This window comes from Oncorhynchus mykiss, chromosome 10 (assembly GCF_057628025.1).
Source record: "Oncorhynchus mykiss isolate SJ-2025 chromosome 10, ASM5762802v1, whole genome shotgun sequence".
NCBI classification, from domain to species: Eukaryota; Metazoa; Chordata; class Actinopteri; order Salmoniformes; family Salmonidae; genus Oncorhynchus; species Oncorhynchus mykiss.
This window is the reverse complement of record NC_143031.1, coordinates 7368921-7390000: the sequence shown is the minus strand read 5'-3', so window position 1 is coordinate 7390000 and position 21080 is coordinate 7368921. Positions and strand designations below refer to the sequence as shown.

At 41.5% G+C, this 21080-nt stretch overlaps 1 protein-coding gene across 1 annotated transcript in view; it reads left to right on the top strand.

The window, feature by feature from the left end:
* Positions 1 to 21080, top strand: part of LOC110533297 (RIMS-binding protein 2) — a 224743-nt gene that overhangs the window by 142171 nt on the left and 61492 nt on the right. Inside the window, exons 13-14 of the mRNA XM_090188854.1 lie at positions 4863 to 5037; positions 14480 to 14721. Coding sequence (XP_090044980.1) covers positions 4863 to 5037; positions 14480 to 14721 — 417 coding nt within the window. The remainder of the gene's footprint in view (positions 1 to 4862; positions 5038 to 14479; positions 14722 to 21080) is intronic.

The following is a 21080-nucleotide window of genomic DNA, read 5'->3' as shown; positions in this document are numbered from 1 at the left end:
CAACCATCCCGTTCCCAAACCTCAACCACCCCGTTCCCAACCTCAACCACCCCGTTCCCAACCTCAACCACCCCGTTCCCAACCTCAACCACCCCCGTTCCCAACCTCAACCACCCCGTTCCCAAACCTCAACCACCCCGTTCCCAACCTAAACCACCATGATCCCAACCTCAACCACCCTGTTCCCAACCTCAACCATAACCATCCCGTTCCCAACCTCAACCACCCCATTCCCAACCTCAACTACCCCGTTTTCAACCTTGACCACCCAGATCCCAACCTCAACCACCCAGATCCCAACCTCAACCATCCCGTTCCCAAACTTCAACCACCCCGTTCCCAACCTCAACCACCCCGTTCCCAACCTCAACCACCCCGTTCCCAACCTCAACCACCCCGTTCCCAACCTCAACCTCAACCATCCCGTTCCCAACCTCAAACTCAACCATCCCGTTCCCAACCTCAACCTCAACCATCCCGTTCCCAACCTCAACCTCAACCATCCCGTTCCCAACCTCAACCTCAACCATCCCGTTCCCAACCTCAACCTCAATCATCCCGTTCCCAACTTCAACCACCCCGTTCCCAACCTCTGCAAACCCATAGACACAGGTGTCCGTGCAGCAAGTTAGCGGCTCATTAGGTTTAGAATGAAGGACAAATGTAAACGTCAGTGTCGGTGATAGCCTGATGGTAGTTATTTCTAGGGAGGTATTCGTGGAAAGGCAAAGATGGCCTCTAATGTTCTCTAGCTACAGTGGAGGTGGTCTATAATGTTGTAGCAGGCTTTGACTGCAGCGTGAGCATGCTGATTTGTGCTCTCTGTAAGGCGACAGGCTCCAGGTTTAGTGTGTCTGTAAGGCGACAGGCTCCAGGTTTAGTGTGTGTGTCAGTGTATTGTACTGTATGTACTATGTGCCTTTTCCTACACAGCTGTGTGTTTCAATCAGTTACATACAGGCCTAGTGTTAATTTTGTCCATTTTAAATAATCCCTTTGTGTGGACACAGAGAGTTCCTCTGATTCCGGCTTTTGTGTGTGTGTGTGTGTGTGCGTGTGTGCGCGAGCAGTGTGTGTGTGTGTGTGTGTGTGTGTGGTGGGGGGGTTCAGGCCTATTGCTGGACTACAAGCAGTGTGTGTGTTTGTGTGTGTATGCATGTCTGCGCGAGCAGTGTGTGTGTGTGTGAAAAAGCCCGGGGACGAGTGACTCTGCTGCTAGATTAGAGTGTATCTATGGCACGGACTCCAGTACCCCGCTGGGCTGAGTGCACGGAACCTTGGTCATAGGAGAATTGGCTTGGGATTTAAGCTCAGGGTGTTAAGATAGAGTTAGCCTGTTTTCTTAGGCAGTCGAGCTTTGACCCTAACATAGTGGGGCTTCTCTGTCTCCTCTCTCCTCACTATATCTATTGTCTTTCTCTCATCTCAAAGTAGTTTAACCCAGTCTCTCTATTGGGAGCTTGATCTGTTTTACAGTGAGCAGCACAGTGACTCAAATCTCGTAAGAGAATGGGAAATTCTATTCACATTCTGTGTAGTCAGTTGGATCTACTTGCTGTCTGTCCCCATTTGACTTGGTTCATGCTAGCAGTCATTTGGTACACGCTTGGCTTGGTGTTTGGTTTGACAGGTTTGACAGGAAGCTGTGTTCAGACGTGTGTGTGTGTGTGTGTGTGTGTGTGTGTGTGTCAGTGCACTCGCTTGTGTCTGTTTCATGTAGCTGCAGGCCCCTGTCACATCAGTACCAGGAAACTCCCACCACAACAAGAAGCGAAACCAGCCACTTATAGAAACTTACTGGGGTCTGACGCTAAACCCCGTAGAGAGTTCTGTACAACCTGTAGAGAGTTCTGTAAACACGGTAGAGCATTCTATAAACCCTGTAGAGCATTCTGTACAACCTGTAGAGCATTCTGTACACCCTGTAGAGCATTATGTACACCCTGTAAAGCATTCTATAAACCCTGTAGAGCATTATATAAACCCTGTAGAGCATTCTGTACACCCTGTAGAGCATTCTATAAACCTTGTAAAGCATTCTGTACACCCTGTAGAGCATTCTGTACACCCTGTAGAGAGTTCTGTACACCCTGTAGAGAGTTCTGTACACCCTGTAGAGAGTTCTGTACACCCTGTAGAGAGTTCTGTACACCCTGTAGAGCGTTCTGTACACCCTGTAGAGAGTTCTGTACACCCTGTAGAGCGTTCTGTACACCCTGTAGAGCGTTCTGTACACCCCGTAGAGCGTTCTGTACACCTTGTAGAGCGTTCTGTACACGTTGTAGAGCGTTCTGTACACCCTGTAGAGCATTCTATAATCCCTGTAGAGCATTCTATAATCCCTGTAGAGCATTCTATAATCCCTGTAGAGCATTCTATAAAATCCTGTAGAGCATTCTATAAACCCTGTAGAGCATTCTATAAACCCTGTAGTGCATTCTGTAATCCCTGTAGAGCATTCTATAATCCCTGTAGAGCATTCTATAATCCCTGTAGAGCATTCTATAAATCCTGTAGAGCATTCTATAAACCCTGTAGAGCATTCTATAAACCCTGTAGTGCATTCTGTAATCCCTGTAGAGCATTCTATAATCCCTGTAGAGCATTCTATAAACCCTGTAGAGCATTCTATAATCCCTGTAGAGCATTCTATAATCCCTGTAGAGCATTCTATAATCCCTGTAGAGCATTCTATAAACCCTGTAGAGCATTCTATAAACCCTGTAGAGCATTCTATAAACCCTGTAGAGCATTCTGAAAACCCTGTAGAGCATTATATAATCCCTGTAGAGCATTCTATAAACCCTGTAGAGCATTCTGTAAACCCTGTAGAGCATTCTGTACACCCTGTGGAGCATTCTATAAACCCTGTAGAGCATTCTATAAACCCTGTAGAGCATTCTGTAAACCCTGTAGAGCATTCTGTACACCCTGTGGAGCATTCTGTACACCCTGTAGAGCATTCTGTACACCCTGTAGAGCATTCTGTACACCCTGTGGAGCATTCTATAAACCCTGTAGAGCATTCTATAAACCCTGTAGAGCATTCTGTAAACCCTGTAGAGCATTCTGTACACCCTGTAGAGCATTCTATAAACCCTGTAGAGCATTCTGTAAACCCTGTAGAGCATTCTATAAACCCTGTAGAGCATTCATTCTGTAGAGTGTTCTTCATAGCTGTGGCTATGTAATGGCTTTGCTAGAGTGACTGTGAGCGCTGCACGACCACGCGGCAAACTACACTAGCTACACTTCAGATTCTGTTTGTCACCTTACCCATAAAACCAACACCTCCTACTTAGGCCTTGAAACCTGTTACTCACCCTCCACCCTCCTTTTCCTACCTTATTTGTCTTTTTAATTTATTTTTTTACAAATTATTGTAATTGTAAGTGAGTGTTTGCATGTTATAATCAGGGGTTGGAACTGTTTCCAGAAAATAACAGACATTTTCAAGAAGCAGAATCAGAGCTTGGAACAAAGTGTTCTATACTGTTCCAAAACAGAACCGTTATTTTAAAACCATGGAAACCGGTTAATATTTTTTTTTTTACGTTCAAGCATTTTCTTTCAGTCCACAAAAAAAATCTACAGAGCACCTATGCAAAGCCCTCCCTCTGTCAATCAGAAACTTCCTCCAGTGTCTGCCTGCCAGCTGAACAGCTTTGCCAGTGTGTGTGGGTGTAGGCTGTAGCCCCTCCCCCTTCGAAGTGTAGCTGTAGCCCCTCCCCCTTCGAAGCGTAGCTGTAGCCCCTCCCCCTCTGAAGCTTAGCTGTAGCCCCTCCCCCCTCCGAAGTGTAGCTGTAGCCCCTCCCCCTCCGAAGCGTAGCTGTAGCCCCTCCCCCTCCGAAGCGTAGCTGTAGCCCCTCCCCCTCCGAAGCGTAGCTGTAGCCCCTCCCCCTCCGAAGCGTAGCTGTAGCCCCTCCCTCCTCTGAAGCGTAGCTGTAGCCCCTCCTCTGAAGCGTAGCTGTAGCCCCTCCCCCCTCCGAAGCGTAGCCCTTCCCCCCTCCGAAGCGTAGCCCCTCTCCCCTCGAAGTGTAGCCCCTCCCCCCTCCAAAGCGTAGCTGTAGCCCCTCCCCCTCCGAAGCGTAGCTGTAGCCCCTCCCTCCTCTGAAGCGTAGCTGTAGCCCCTCCTCTGAAGCGTAGCTGTAGCCCCTCCCCCTCCAAAGCGTAGCCCTTCCCCCCTCCGAAGCGTAGCCCTTCCCCCCCTCCGAAGCGTAGCCCCTCCCACCTCGAAGTGTAGCCCCTCCCCCCTCCAAAGCGTAGCTGTAGCCCCTCCCCCTCCGAAGCGTAGCTGTAGCTCCTCCTCTGAAGCGTAGCTGTACCCTACTGAAGTTTCAAGCGTGATTCAATAGATAGATTGAGAGATGTTTTATCAACGAAGAATGGTTCAACTTTTTCAATGCTAGTTAGGGCACATTGGATGTATCAACTACTAAAAGATAAGGCACTTTTTCATTCTGGTGCCGCTCTGTTAGCTAGCTAACTCCTCTGGTCCAACTTTAAGCCGACTCTGAAGTTCAAAGATGTTAAAAGTTTGTCCGTAGAAGCCGCTCCTCAGTAGGTACAATTCTCTGGGCCTAATACACATAATGCTTTGACATCACGAGGCTCAGCACTCCAAACCAAGCCTCCACCCTCCACCCTCTCTCCCCAGTTGCATCTGGCGCTCGACACTCGTCTTTCCTCACTGAGCTATAGCTTGCTGCTCTATCGCACAGCGTGATTATTGAGGTTATTTATTGTGAGCTAAATGTAAAAAAAAAATATATATATATATGATTTCAGAGGTTTAGAAATGAAACTGAAAGGAACGATATAAACCTGTACTTATATATTTTTTTTGTCTCTGTGCTCTTCAGTCTAAGGTGCGGGAGTTGGAGAATAAGTGTCACAGCCAGAGTGAACAGTTCAGCCTGCTCAGCCATGAGCTGGAGACCTTCAGACTACAGGCTGGCAAACTGGACCTGTCTGGCTCCACCATCCTCACTAACCCCCCTCTCTGCCATCTGACCAACGGGGTGGGCCTCACCGGAGGTAACCATAGCGACCATTATTACCGTCATCACACTATTGCACACCATTGGGCAACTGTTATTCCCATGATATCACCATAACTATTATAACCATATTATATTACCGTAATGACACTATTGCACACCATTGGGCAACTGTTGTCCAATGATATCACCACAACTATGACAACCATATCATATTACCGTAATGAGACTAATACGTTCCTCATACTCACTATTATTCCCCTCATGATATACACTTCCCATCCCAATAAATTTATATTTTCATATGGCCTTCGTATGCCCCCTCGGCCTCCTTTCAAATACTACTACCGAATCTCCCTCAGACACAGTCAACCCATGTGGTCTATAGTTTATACCAAGATGCATTTTACACTGAAGATAGCTAAAGTAAAGTGTTTGTTCCAACTGTGGATCTCCATGTAGATAGTAGGAATGTATTACATTTGCCATGATTGAGTTTGAAAGGGATTCCACTTGATAAATTCACTTTGATGCAGACGCGTATGAGAACATGATATTTTGTAAACCTGGCCACAGCTGGCTTTAAAGTATCCCTTAAAGTCCATACTGTATCCATCCATATATCCATCCATATATACATCCATATATCCATCCATATATCCATCCATATATCCATCGATATATCCAGCCATATATCCATCCATCCATCCATATATCCATCCATCCATCCATCCATCCCTCCATCCATCCATCCATATATACATCCATATATACATCCATCCATATATCCATCCATTTATCCATCGATATATCCAGCCATATATCCATCCATCCATCCATATATCCATCCATCCATCCATCCATATATCCATCATCCATCCATCCATCCATCCATCCATCCATATATACATCCATATATACATCCATCTATATATCCATCCATCCATCCATCCATCCATCCATCCATCCATCCATATATCCATCCATCCATCCATCCATATATCCATCCATCCATCCATCCATATATCCATCCATATATCCATCCATATATCCAGGCATCTATCCATCCATATATCCATCCATCCATCCATCCATATATCCATCTATATATCCACATATCCAGCCATATATCCAGCCATATATCCATCTATATATCCATCTATATATCCACATATCCATCTATATATCCATCTATATATCCACATATCCATCTATATATCCACATATCCATCCATATATCCATCTATATATCCACATATCCACCCATATATCTAGCCATATGTTCATCTATATATCCACATATCCATCTATATATCCACATATTCATCCATATATCCAGCCATATATCCATCTATATATCCACATATCCATCTATATATCCAGCAATATATCCCATCTATATATCCACATATACATCCATATATCATCTATATATCCACATATCCATCTATATATCCACATATCCATCTATATATCCACATATTCATCCATATATCCAGCCACATATCCATCTATATATCCACATATCCATCTATATATCCACAAATCCATCTATATATCCACATATCATCTATATATCCATATATCCAGCCATATATCCACATATACATCCATAAATCCATCTATATATTCACAAATTCATCTATATATCCTCATATCATCTATATATCCACATATCCATCTCTATATCCATATATACATCCATATATACATCCATATATCCAGCTATATAATCTATATATCTATCCATATATCCATCTATATATCCATCCATCCATCCATATATCCATCTATATATCCATCTATATATCCATCCATATATCCACATATCCAGCCATATATCCAGCCATATATCCAGCCATATATCCATCTATATATCCATCTATATATCCACATATCCATCTCTATATCCATATATACATCCATATATACATCCATATATCCAGCCAAATATCATGTATATATCTATCCATATATCCATCTATATATCCATCTATATATACATCCATCTGTATATCCATCTATATATCCATCTATATATCCATCCATCCATCCATATATCCATCCATATATCCATCCATCCATATATCCTTCCATCCATCCATCCATATATCCATCTATATATCCACATATCCATCTATATATCCAGCAATATATCCCATCTATATATCCACATATACATCCATATATCCATCTATATATCCACAGATCCATCTATATATCCACATATCATCTATATATCCACATATCCATCTCTATAGCCATACATACATCCATATATACATCCATATATCCAGCCATATATCATCTATATATCTATCCATATATCCATCTATATATCCATCCATCCATACATCCATCTATATATCCATCCATATGTCCATCTATATATCCATCTATATATCCATCCATAAATCCACATATCCAGCCATATATACATCCATATATCCAGCCATATATCATCTATATATCTATCCATATATCCATCTATATATCCATCAATATATACATCCATCTGTATATCCATCTATATATCCATCCATATACCCTTCCATCCATCCATCCATCCATATATCCATCTATATATCCACATATCCATCTATATATCCAGCAATACATCCATATATACATCCATATATCCAGCTATATAATCTATATATCTATCCATATATCCATCTATATATCCATCCATCCATCCATATATCCATCTATATATCCATCCATATATCCACATATCCAGCCATATATCCAGCCATATATCCAGCCATATATCCATCTATATATTCATCTATATATCCACATATCCATCTCTATATCCATATATACATCGATATATACATCCATATATCCAGCCATATATCATCTATATATCTATCCATATATCCATCTATATATCCATCTATATATACATCCATCTGTATATCCATCTATATATCCATCCATATACCCTTCCATCCATCCATCCATCCATATATCCATCTATATATCCACATATCCATCTATATATCCAGCAATACATCCATATATACATCCATATATCCAGCTATATAATCTATATATCTATCCATATATCCATCTATATATCCATCCATCCATCCATATATCCATCTATATATCCATCTATATATCCATCCATATATCCACATATCCAGCCATATATCCAGCCATATATCCAGCCATATATCCATCTATATATCCATCTATATATCCACATATCCATCTCTATATCCATATATACATCCATATATACATCCATATATCCAGCCATATATCATCTATATATCTATCCATATATCCATCTATATATCCATCTATATATACATCCATCTGTATATCCATCTACATATCCATCTATATATCCATCCATCCATCCATATATCCATCCATATATCCATCCATCCATATATCCTTCCATCCATCCATCCATCCATATATCCATCTATATATCCACATATCCATCTATATATCCAGCAATATATCCCATCTATATATCCACATATACATCATCTATATATCCACATATCATCTATATATCCACATATCCATCTCTATATCCATATATACATCCATATATACATCCATATATCCAGCCATATATCATCTATATATCTATCCATATATCCATCTATATATCCATCCATCCATACATCCATCTATATATCCATCCATATATCCATCTATATATCCATCTATATATCCATCCATAAATCCACATATCCAGCCATATATACATCCATATATCCAGCCATATATCATCTATATATCTATCCATATATCCATCTATATATCCATCTATATATACATCCATCTGTATATCCATCTATATATCCATCCATATACCCTTCCATCCATCCATCCATCCATCCATATATCCATCTATATATCCACATATCCATCTATATATCCAGCAATATATCCACATATACATCCATATATCCATCTATATATCCACAGATCCATCTATATATCCACATATCATCTATATATCCACATATCCATCTCTATATCCATATATACATCCATATATACATCCATATATCCAGCCATATATCATCTATATATCTATCCATATATCCATCTATATATCCATCCATCCATACATCCATCTATATATCCATCTATATATCCATCCATCCATATATCCATCCATATATCCATCTATATATCCATCCATATATCCATCCATCCATATATCCATCCATATATCCATCTATATATCCATCCATCCATAGATCCATCCATCCATCCATATATCCATCCATCCATATATCCATCTATATATCTATCCATCCATATATCCATCTATATATCTATCCATATATCCAGCCATATATCCAGCCATATATCATCTATATATCTATCCATATATCCATCCATATATCATCCATCCATATATCCATCCATATATCCATCCATATATCATCCATATATCCATCCATCCATATATCCATCCATATATCATCCATCCATATATCCATCCATATATCATCCATCCATATATCCATCCATATATCCATCCATCCATATATCCATCTATATATCCATCCATTTATCCATCCATATATCATCCATCCATATATCATCTATATATCTATCCATATATCCATCTATATATCCATCTATATATACATCCATCTGTATATCCATCTATATATCCATCCATATACCCTTCCATCCATCCATCCATCCATATATCCATCTATATATCCACATATCCATCTATATATCCAGCAATATATCCACATATACATCCATATATCCATCTATATATCCACAGATCCATCTATATATCCACATATCATCTATATATCCACATATCCATCTCTATATCCATATATACATCCATATATACATCCATATATCCAGCCATATATCATCTATATATCTATCCATATATCCATCTATATATCCATCCATCCATACATCCATCTATATATCCATCTATATATCCATCCATCCATATATTCATCCATATATCCATCTATATATCCATCCATATATCCATCCATCCATATATCTATCCATATATCCATCTATATATCCATCCATCCATAGATCCATCCATCCATCCATCCATCCATATATCCATCCATCCATATATCCATCTATATATCTATCCTTCCATATATCCATCTATATATCTATCCATATATCCAGCCATATATCCAGCCATATATCATCTATATATCTATCCATATATCCATCCATATATCATCCATCCATATATCCATCCATATATCCATCCATCCATATATCCATCCATTTATCCATCCATATATCATCCATATATCCATCCATCCATATATCCATCTATATATCCATCCATTTATCCATCCATATATCATCCATATATCCATCCATCCATATATCCATCCATATATCATCCATCCATATATCCATCTATATATCCACATATCCATCTATATATCCAGCAATATATCCACATATACATCCATATATCCATCTATATATCCACAGATCCATCTATATATCCACATATCATCTATATATCCACATATCCATCTCTATATCCATATATACATCCATATATACATCCATATATCCAGCCATATATCATCTATATATCTATCCATATATCCATCTATATATCCATCCATCCATACATCCATCTTTACATCCATCTATATATCCATCCATTTATCCATCCATATATCATCCATATATCCATCCATCCATATATCCATCCATATATCATCCATCCATATATCCATCTATATATCCATCCATATATCCATCCATCCATATATCCATCTATATATCCATCCATTTATCCATCCATATATCATCCATATATCCATCCATCCATATATCCATCCATATATCATCCATCCATATATCCATCCATATATCATCCATCCATATATCCATCCATATATCCATCCATCCATATATCCATCTATATATCCATCCATTTATCCATCCATATATCATCCATCCATATATCATCTATATATCTATCCATATATCCATCTATATATCCATCTATATATACATCCATCTGTATATCCATCTATATATCCATCCATATACCCTTCCATCCATCCATCCATCCATATATCCATCTATATATCCACATATCCATCTATATATCCAGCAATATATCCACATATACATCCATATATCCATCTATATATCCACAGATCCATCTATATATCCACATATCATCTATATATCCATATATCCATCTCTATATCCATATATACATCCATATATACATCCATATATCCAGCCATATATCCATCCATATATCCATCTATATATCCATCCATATATCCATCCATATATCCATCTATATATCCATCCATATATCCATCCATCCATATATCCATCCATATATCCATCTATATATCCATCCATCCATAGATCCATCCATCCATCCATCCATCCATATATCCATACATCCATATATCCATCTATATATCTATCCATCCATATATCCATCCATATATCTATCCATATATCCAGCCATATATCCAGCCATATATCATCTATATATCTATCCATATATCCATCCATATATCATCCATCCATATATCCATCCATATATCCATCCATCCATATATCCATCTATATATCCATCCATTTATCCATCCATATATCATCCATATATCCATCCATCCATATATCCATCTATATATCCATCCATTTATCCATCCATATATCATCCATCCATATATCCATCTGAATATCCACATATCCATCTATATATCCAGCAATATATCCACATATACATCCATATATCCATCTATATATCCACAGATCCATCTATATATCCACATATCATCTATATATCCACATATCCATCTCTATATCCATATATACATCCATATATACATCCATATATCCAGCCATATATCATCTATATATCTATCCATTTATCCATCTATATATCCATCCATCCATACATCCATCTATATATCCATCTATATATCCATCCATATATCCATCTATACATCCATCTATATATCCATCCATATATCCATCCATACATCCATCTATATATCCATCCATATATCCATCCATCCATATATCCATCCATATATCCATCTATATATCCATCCATCCATAGATCCATCCATCCATCCATCCATATATCCATCCATCCATATATCCATCTATATATCTATCCATCCATATATCCAGCCATATATCCAGCCATATATCATCTATATACCTATCCATATATCCATCCATATATCATCCATCCATATATCCATCCATATATCCATCCATCCATATATCCATCTATATATCCATCCATTTATCCATCCATATATCCATCCATCCATATATCCATCCATATATCATCCATCCATATATCCATCTATATATCCATCCATTTATCCATCCATATATCCATCCATCCATATATCCATCTATATATCCATCCATTTATCCATCCATATATCATCCATATATCCATCCATCCATATATCCATCCATATATCATCCATCCATATATCCATCCATATATCATCCATCCATATATCCATCCATATATCATCCATCCATTTAGTCATCCATATATCCATCCATCCATATATCCATCTATATATCCATCCATTTATCCATCCATATATCATCCATATATCCATCCATCCATATATCCATCCATATATCATCCATCCATATATCCATCCATATATCATCCATCCATATATCCATCCATATATCCATCAATCCATGTATCCATCCATATATCCATCCATCCATTTATCCATCCATATATCATCCATATATCCATCCATCCATATATCCATCCATATATCCATCCATCCATATATCCATCTATATATCCAGCCATATATCCATCTATATATCCAGCCATATATCCATCCATCCATATATCCATCCATCCATCCATATATCCATCCATATATCCATATATCCATCCATCCATCCATATATCCATCCATATATCCATCCATATATCCATATATCCATCCATCCATCCATATATCCATCCATCCATATATCCATCCATCCATCCATATATCCATCCATCCATATATCCATCCATCCATCCATATATCCATCCATCCATCCATCCATCCATCCATCCATCCATATATCCATCCATCCATCCATATATCCATCCATATATCCATCCATATATCCATCCATCCATATATCCATCTATATATCCAGCCATATATCCATCTATATATCCAGCCATATATCCATCCATCCATATATCCATCCATCCATCCATATATCCATCCATCCATCCATCCATATATCCATCCATCCATCCATATATCCATCCATCCATATATCCATCCATCCATCCATATATCCATCCATCCATCCATATATCCATCCATCCATATATCCATCCATCCACATATCCATCCATATATCCAGCCATATATCCATCTATATATCCATCTATATATCCAGCCATATATCCATCTATATATCCATCCATCTGTATATCCATCTATATATCCACATATCCATCTATATATCCATCTATATATCCACATATCCATCTATATATCCACATATCCATCCATATATCCATCTATATATCCACATATCCAACCATATATCCAGCCATATATCCATCTATATATCCAGCCATATATCCATCTATATATCCACATATCCATCTATATATCCAGCAATATATCCCATCTATATATGCACATATACATCCATATATCCATCTATATATCCACATATCCATCTCTATATCCATATATACATCCATATATACAGCCATATATCATCTATATATCTATCCATATATCCATCTATATATCCATCTATATATACATCCATCTGTATATCCATCTATATATCCACATATCCATCTATATATCCAGCCATATATCCAGCCATACATTAATATAGCCAGCCATATATCCATCTATGTATCCAGCCATATATCCAGCCATATATCCATCCATATATACATCCATATACAGTGGGGAGAACAAGTATTTGATACACTGCCAATTTTGCAGGGATTCCTACTTACATGCAAAGCATGTAGAGTTCTGTAATTTGTATCATAGGTTCACTTCAACTGTGAGAGACAGAATCTAAAACAAACATCCAGAAAATCACATTGTATAATTTTTATGTAATTAAGCACAGAGAAAGATGGAGACAGGAGGGTTTTACTCCACTGTTTAATCACCCTGGGATGACGTAGGCCTGCCTGCTTGCACTACCTTCACGTCCTACTGGTCGCCTAGCAGCCTGCACACCAACCACATACCAACCACCTAGCTAACTACAAGCAGGAGAGTTGGGGTTAGATGTGTGTGGCCTGGGGTGACCAGCTGTCTAGGACACTGCCTCCAGAACACGTGCTGCTGCTCACATGGGTTCCGATCCGACCCACGCTCTATCATCCTATCTTTCCTCTCACTCTCTCACTGTCCTACCTAATAAACATGAAAAACCAGAAGTGGTATATGTTTGCTCATGAAGTGTCTTCTTCCTCCTAGATGTGGCAGCAACTCTACGGATGGGGGCCACCCCTCACGCTGCGGGTCTCACACGCTCCCCCACCGTAAAGCACCGTGAGCTGCCCACCATCAGCCTGACCAAGTCCTCCAGCACCCCCAAGTCTGCCTCTGATACCACCCACCTCTCCCCCAAGTCAGCCGAGTCCCACCACAGCCCCCACCACAGCCCCCACCACAGCCCCCACCACAGCCGACGCAGGACCAGCCCCACGCCACACGAGGTGAGAGCTCCAGGACTGTTTCATATCATTCAATCACTACTCACTAAGGAGAATCACCACTCACTAGGGAGAATCACTGCTCACTAGGGAGAATCACTGCTCACTAGGGAGAATCACTGCTCACTAGAGAGAATCACTGCTCACTAGGGAGAATAACTGCTCACTAGGGAGAATCACTGCTCACTAGGGAGAATCACTGCACACTAGAGAGAATCACTAGAGAGAATCACTACTCACTAGAGAGAATCACTACTCACTAGAGATAATCACTACTCACTAGAGAGAATCACTACTCACTAGAGAGACTCACTACTCACCAGGGAGAATCACTACTCACCAGGGAGAATCACTACTCACCAGGGAGAATCACTACTCACAAGGGAGAGTCACTAGAGAGAATCACTACTCACAAGGGATAATCACTAGAGAGAATCACTACTCACTGGGAAGAATCACTACTCACTAGGGAGAATCACTACTCACTAGGGAGAATCACTACTCACCAGGGAGAATCCCTACTCACTAGGGAGACTCACTACGGAGAATCATTGCTCACTGGGGAGATTCACTAGAGATAATAACTACTCATTGGGGAGAATCACTACTCGTTGGGGAGAATCACTACTTATTAGGAAGAATCACTACTCACTGGAGAGAATCACTACTCTCTAGGGAGAATCACTACTTACTCGGGAGAATCCCTACTCACTAGGGAGAATCACTACTCACTAGGGAGAATTACAACTCACTGGGGAGAATCACTACTCTCTAGGGAGAATCACTACTCACTGGAGAGAATCACTACTCTCTAGGAAGAATCACTACTCACTCGGGAGAATCCCTACTCACTAGGGAGAATCACTACTCCATAGGGAGAATCACAACTCACTGGGGAGAATCACTACTCTCTAGGGAGAATCACTACTCACTAGGGAGAATCACTGCTCACTTGGGAGAATCACTACTCACTACGGATAATCACTATTCACTAGGGAGAATCACTACTCACTAGGGAGAATGACTCCCCACTAGAGCGAATCACTACTCACTAGAGAGAATCATTACTCACGGGGGAGAATCATTACTCACTAGGGAGAATCACTACTCACTAGGGAGAATCCCTACTCACTAGGGAGAATCACTAGAGAGATCATTACTCACGGGGGAGAATCCCTACTCACTAGGGAAAATCCATAATCACTAGGGAGAATCCCTACTCACTAGGGAGAATCCCTACTCACTCGGGAGAATCACTATTCACTACGGAGAATCACTCCTCACTAGGGAGAATCACAACTCACTGGGGAGAATCACTACTCTCTAGGGAGAATCACTACTCTCTGGGGAGAATCCCTATTCACTAGGGAGAATCACTACTCACTAGGGAGAATCACTGCTCACTAGGGAGAATCACTACTCACTACGGATAATCACTATTCACTAGGGAGAATCACTACTCACTAGGGAGAATGACTACTCACTAGAGCGAATCACTACTCACTATGGAGAATCACTAATCACTAGAGAGAATCAGTTCTCACTAGAGAGAATCATTACTCACGGGGGAGAATCATTACTCACTAGGGAGAATCACTACTCACTAGGGAGATTCACTACTCACTAGAGAGAATCACAACTCACTGGAGAGAATCACAACTCACTGGAGAGAATCACTACTCTCTAGGGAGAATCACTAGAGAGAATCATTACTCACGGGGGGAGAATCACTACTCACTGGGAGATTCACTACTCACTAGAGAAAATCACAACTCACTGGGGAGAATCACTACTCACTAGGGAGAATCACTAGGGAGAATCACTACTCACTAGAGAGAATCACTACTCTCTAGGGAGAATCACTACTCACGGGGGAGAATCACTACTCACTAGGGAGAATCACTACTCACTAGGGAGAATCATTGCTCACTAGGGAGAATCACTACTCACTGGGGAGAATCACTACTCATTGGGGAGAATCACTACTCACTGGGAATAATCACTACTCACTAGGGAGAATCACTACTCACTAGGGAGAATCACTACTCACTAGGGAGAATCACTACTCACTGGGGAGAATCACTAGAGAGAATCACTACTCACTGGGGAGAATCACAAGAGAGAATCATTACTCACTAGGGGAGAATCACTACTCACTGGGAGATTCACTTCTCACTAGAGAAAATCACAACTCACTGGGGAGAATCACTGCTCACTAGGGAGAATCACTGCTCACTAGGGAGAATCACTATTCACTAGGGAGAATCACTATTCACTAGGGAGAATAGAGGGGGGTCTGTCTTCTATCAGTGTTGGAGATAACAGAATTGGAACTTGTTAAGGGGGGTCTGTCTTCTATCAGTGTTGGAGATAACATAATTGGAACTTGTTGAGGGGGGTCTGTCTTCTATCAGTGTTGGAGATAACAGAATTGGAACTTGTTAGAGGGGGAAGATGGAGGGCAGGCCAGGGGAAGCTCGGGCGGGATGCAGGAAACCAGGTGCGGAGGCTGAGGCTGGAGCGAGGGCCGTTGGGATAGGGTAACCAGGTGCGGAGGCTGAGGCTGGAGCGAGAGGGGTTGAGACAGGGTAACCAGGTCCGGAGGCTGAGGCTGGAGCGAGAGGGGTTGAGACAGGGTAAGGTCCGGAGGCTAAGGCTGGAGCGAGAGGGGTCGAGACAGGGTAAGGTCCAGAGGCTGAGGCTGGAGCGAGAGGGGTTGTGTGAAAGTGGCAGGACTGAGTATTTGTGGAGGTCTTGATTATGGAACAGATTGCAGCTGGTGGGGATCTGCTGACTCCGGCATACCAGCACACCTGTCTCTGTCCACACAATCACACAGAGAGAGAGAGAGAGAGAGAGAGGGAGAGTGAGAGAGTACAGGGGGAGTGGCGGCAGGTCAAGGAGACACAGGATGAGCAGTAGAGGGCGTGGCAGGAGCAGATTTAACACCTTGTTGAGGTTGGGGGTCTGTCTTCTATCAGTGTTGGAGATAACAGAATAAGACCTGGTTGGGGGTCTGTCTTCTATCAGTGTTGGAGATAACAGAATAAGACCTTGTTGGGGGGTGTCTTCTATCAGTGTTGGAGATAACAGAATAAGACCTTGTTGGGGGTCTGTCTTCTGTCAGTGTTGGAGATAACAGAATAGGACCTGGTTGGGGGGTGTCTTCTATCAGTGTTGGAGATAACAGAATAGGACCTTCTTGAGGTTGGAGGTCTGTCTTCTATCAGTGTTGGAGATAACAGAATAAGACCTGGTTGGGGGGGTCTGTCTTCTATCAGTGTTGGAGATAACAGAATAAGACCTGGTTGGGGGGGTCTGTCTTCTATCAGTGTTGGAGATAACAGAATAAGACCTGGTTGGGGGGGTGTCTTCTATCAGTGTTAGAGATAACAGAATAAGACCTTGTTGAGGTTGGAGATCTGTCTTCTATCAGTGTTAGAGATAACAGAATAAGACCTTGTTGGGGGGGTGTCTTCTATCAGTGTTGGAGATAACAGAATAGGACCTTGTTGAGGTTGGAGGTCTGTCTTCTATCAGTGTTGGAGATAACAGAATAAGACCTGGTTGGGGGGGTCTGTCTTCTATCAGTGTTGGAGATAACAGAATAGGACCTTGTTGAGGTTGGAGGTCTGTCTTCTATCAGTGTTGGAGATAACAGAATAGGACCTTGTTGAGGTTGGAGGTCTGTCTTCTATCAGTGTTGGAGATAACAGAATACGACCTGGTTGGGGGGGTCTGTCTTCTATCAGTGTTAGAGATAACAGAATAAGACCTTGTTGAGGTTGGCTGGTCTCGGTCTTCTATCAGTGTTAGAGATAACAGAATAAGACCTTGTTGAGGTTGGCTGGTCTCGGTCTTCTATCAGTGTTAGAGATAACAGAATAAGACCTTGTTGAGGTTGGCTGGTCTCGGTCTTGTATCAGTGTTAGAGATAACAGAATAAGACCTTGTTGAGGTTGGCTGGTCTCGGTCTTCTATCAGTGTTAGAGATAACAGAATAAGACCTTGTTGAGGTTGGCTGGTCTCGGTCTTCTCTAATTCAGTTTCCAGCTTTGTGCATTAATTATTTTCTGTCTCTCTCACATGGCATTGTGGTGTAGGACATTGACCAAAGACAAATGCAGCACTTACAGTGGGAAAGATAATACCCTTTTGGGTTGGAGTTTTGAAGCAGCAGGCCCTCCCTCATGCAGTGTCCAGCTTTGTGTTCTAGGCAGCTAGTTTTGGGTCTGAGTCTCTCTGTCGTGTCTATCCTCCCTCTCATCCAGTCTCTCTGTAGTGAGTGTCTATCCTCCCACTCATCTAGTCTCTGTAGTGAGTGTCTATCCTCCCTCTCATCCAGTCTCTCTGTCGTGTCTATCCTCCCTCTCATCCAGTCTCTCTGTAGTGAGTGTCTATCCTCCCTCTCACCCAGTCTCTGTAGTGAGTGTCTATCCTCCCTCTCATCCAGTCTCTGTAGTGAGTGTCTATCCTCGCTCTCATCCAGTATCTCTGTAGTGAGTGTCTATGATCCCTCTCATCCAGTCTGTCGTGAGTGTCTATCCTCCCTCTCATCCAGTCTCTCTGTAGTGAGTGTCTATCCTCCCTTTCATCCACTCTCTCTGTCGTGGGTGTATATCCTTCCTCTCACCCAATCTCTGTTGTGAGTGTCTATCCTCCCTCTCATTCAGTCTCTCTGTCATGGGTATCTATCCTCCCTCTCACCCAGTCTCTGTAGTGAGTATCTATCCTCCCTCTCACTCAGTCTCTGTAGTGAGTGTCTATCCTCCCTCTCATCCAGTCTCTCTGTAGTGAGTGTCTATCCTCCCTCTCATCCAGTCTCTCTGTAGTGAGTGTCTATCCTCCCTCTCATCCAGTCTCTCTGTAGTGAGTGTCTATCCTCCCTCTCATCCAGTATCTCTGTAGTGAGTGTCTATCCTCCCTCTCATCCAGTATCTCTGTAGTGAGTGTCTATCCTCCCTCTCATCCAGTATCTCTGTAGTGAGTGTCTATCCTCTCTCTCACCCAGTCTCTGTAGTGAGTGTCAACCCTCCCTCTCATCCAGTCTCTGTAGTGAGTGTCAATCCTCGCTCTCATCCAGTCTCTGTAGTGAGTGTCTATCCTCCCTCTCATCCAGTCTCTGTAGTGAGTGTCTATCCTCCCTCTCATCCAGTCTCTCTGTAGTGAGTATCTATCCTCCCTCTCATCCAGTCTCTCTGTAGTGAGTGTCTAGCCTCCCTCTCATCTAGTCTCTCTGTAGTGGGTATATGTCCTCCCTCTCATCCAGTATCTCTGTAGTGAGTGTCTATCCTCCCTCTCATCTAGTCTGTAGTGAGTGTCTATCCTCCCTCTCATCCAGTCTCTCTGTAGTGGGTGTCTATCCTCCCTCTCATCCAGTATCTCTGTAGTGAGTGTCTATCCTCCCTCTCATCCAGTCTCTGTAGTGAGTGTCTATCCTCCCTCTCATCCAGTCTCTCTGTAGTGAGTGTCTATCCTCCCTCTCATCCAGTCTCTCTGTAGTGAGTGTCTATCCTGTGTCACGAACCGGCTCAAAGCCCGTAACAAAGGGAGACAACGTGGAGATAAGGAGTAACAAAATATATTTATTAACTAAAGCAACTAAGGAAAATATACAATGATGTGTGTAATCAGTAATCAGTAGCGTAAGTGAGTGTTTTGCATGCATGAATGTGATAATGCAGGGTGTTGAAAGGTGCCAAAGCAAACAAACAAAAAGTCAACAAGAACCACAACACAATCTACAAATGTCTGCATGGAGAGAGTCTCCTCCATGAATGGGGAAGGGGTGTATTTATCCTGGGAAACACCTGGGCCCAGGTGTTTCCCATGTAGCTGACGACCCTCTCAACTCCGCCCACCGGCATCCTAATAAGGAAGGAAACAAGAACAAAGACAAAATACGGCAGACAGAGTGGGAGGGTCGTCACATTCCCCCCCATAAAACCGGGGACCAACAAGGACCCCGGAACAACATACCAGCCCCTGCAGTCCCAAATTGGTGAGGGGTTATGTGTTTACACTTACAATTTGCCCCAGCCAACCTCCTCCCCAAACCTCAGCAACCTTCGCACAGGAAGCAACATTTAAGAGGAACGAAGAAAACAAGACCAGGAGGGAGCAGACAGGACAGAGAGAACATGACAATAGGAAGCAATGGTCAGTCCCGTAAACATTTAGGAGCAGGGTGCACGAGAGAGCGCATCAGCAATCACGTTTTCAGATCCCCTGATGTGCCGCACATCGAGATGGAATGATTGTAAAAATAAACACCATCGCATTATCCTCTGGTTTGGACACATCATGGACCTCAAAAAAGTGAGGGGGTTATGGTCAGTGTAGACCACAATAGGTACTACCCC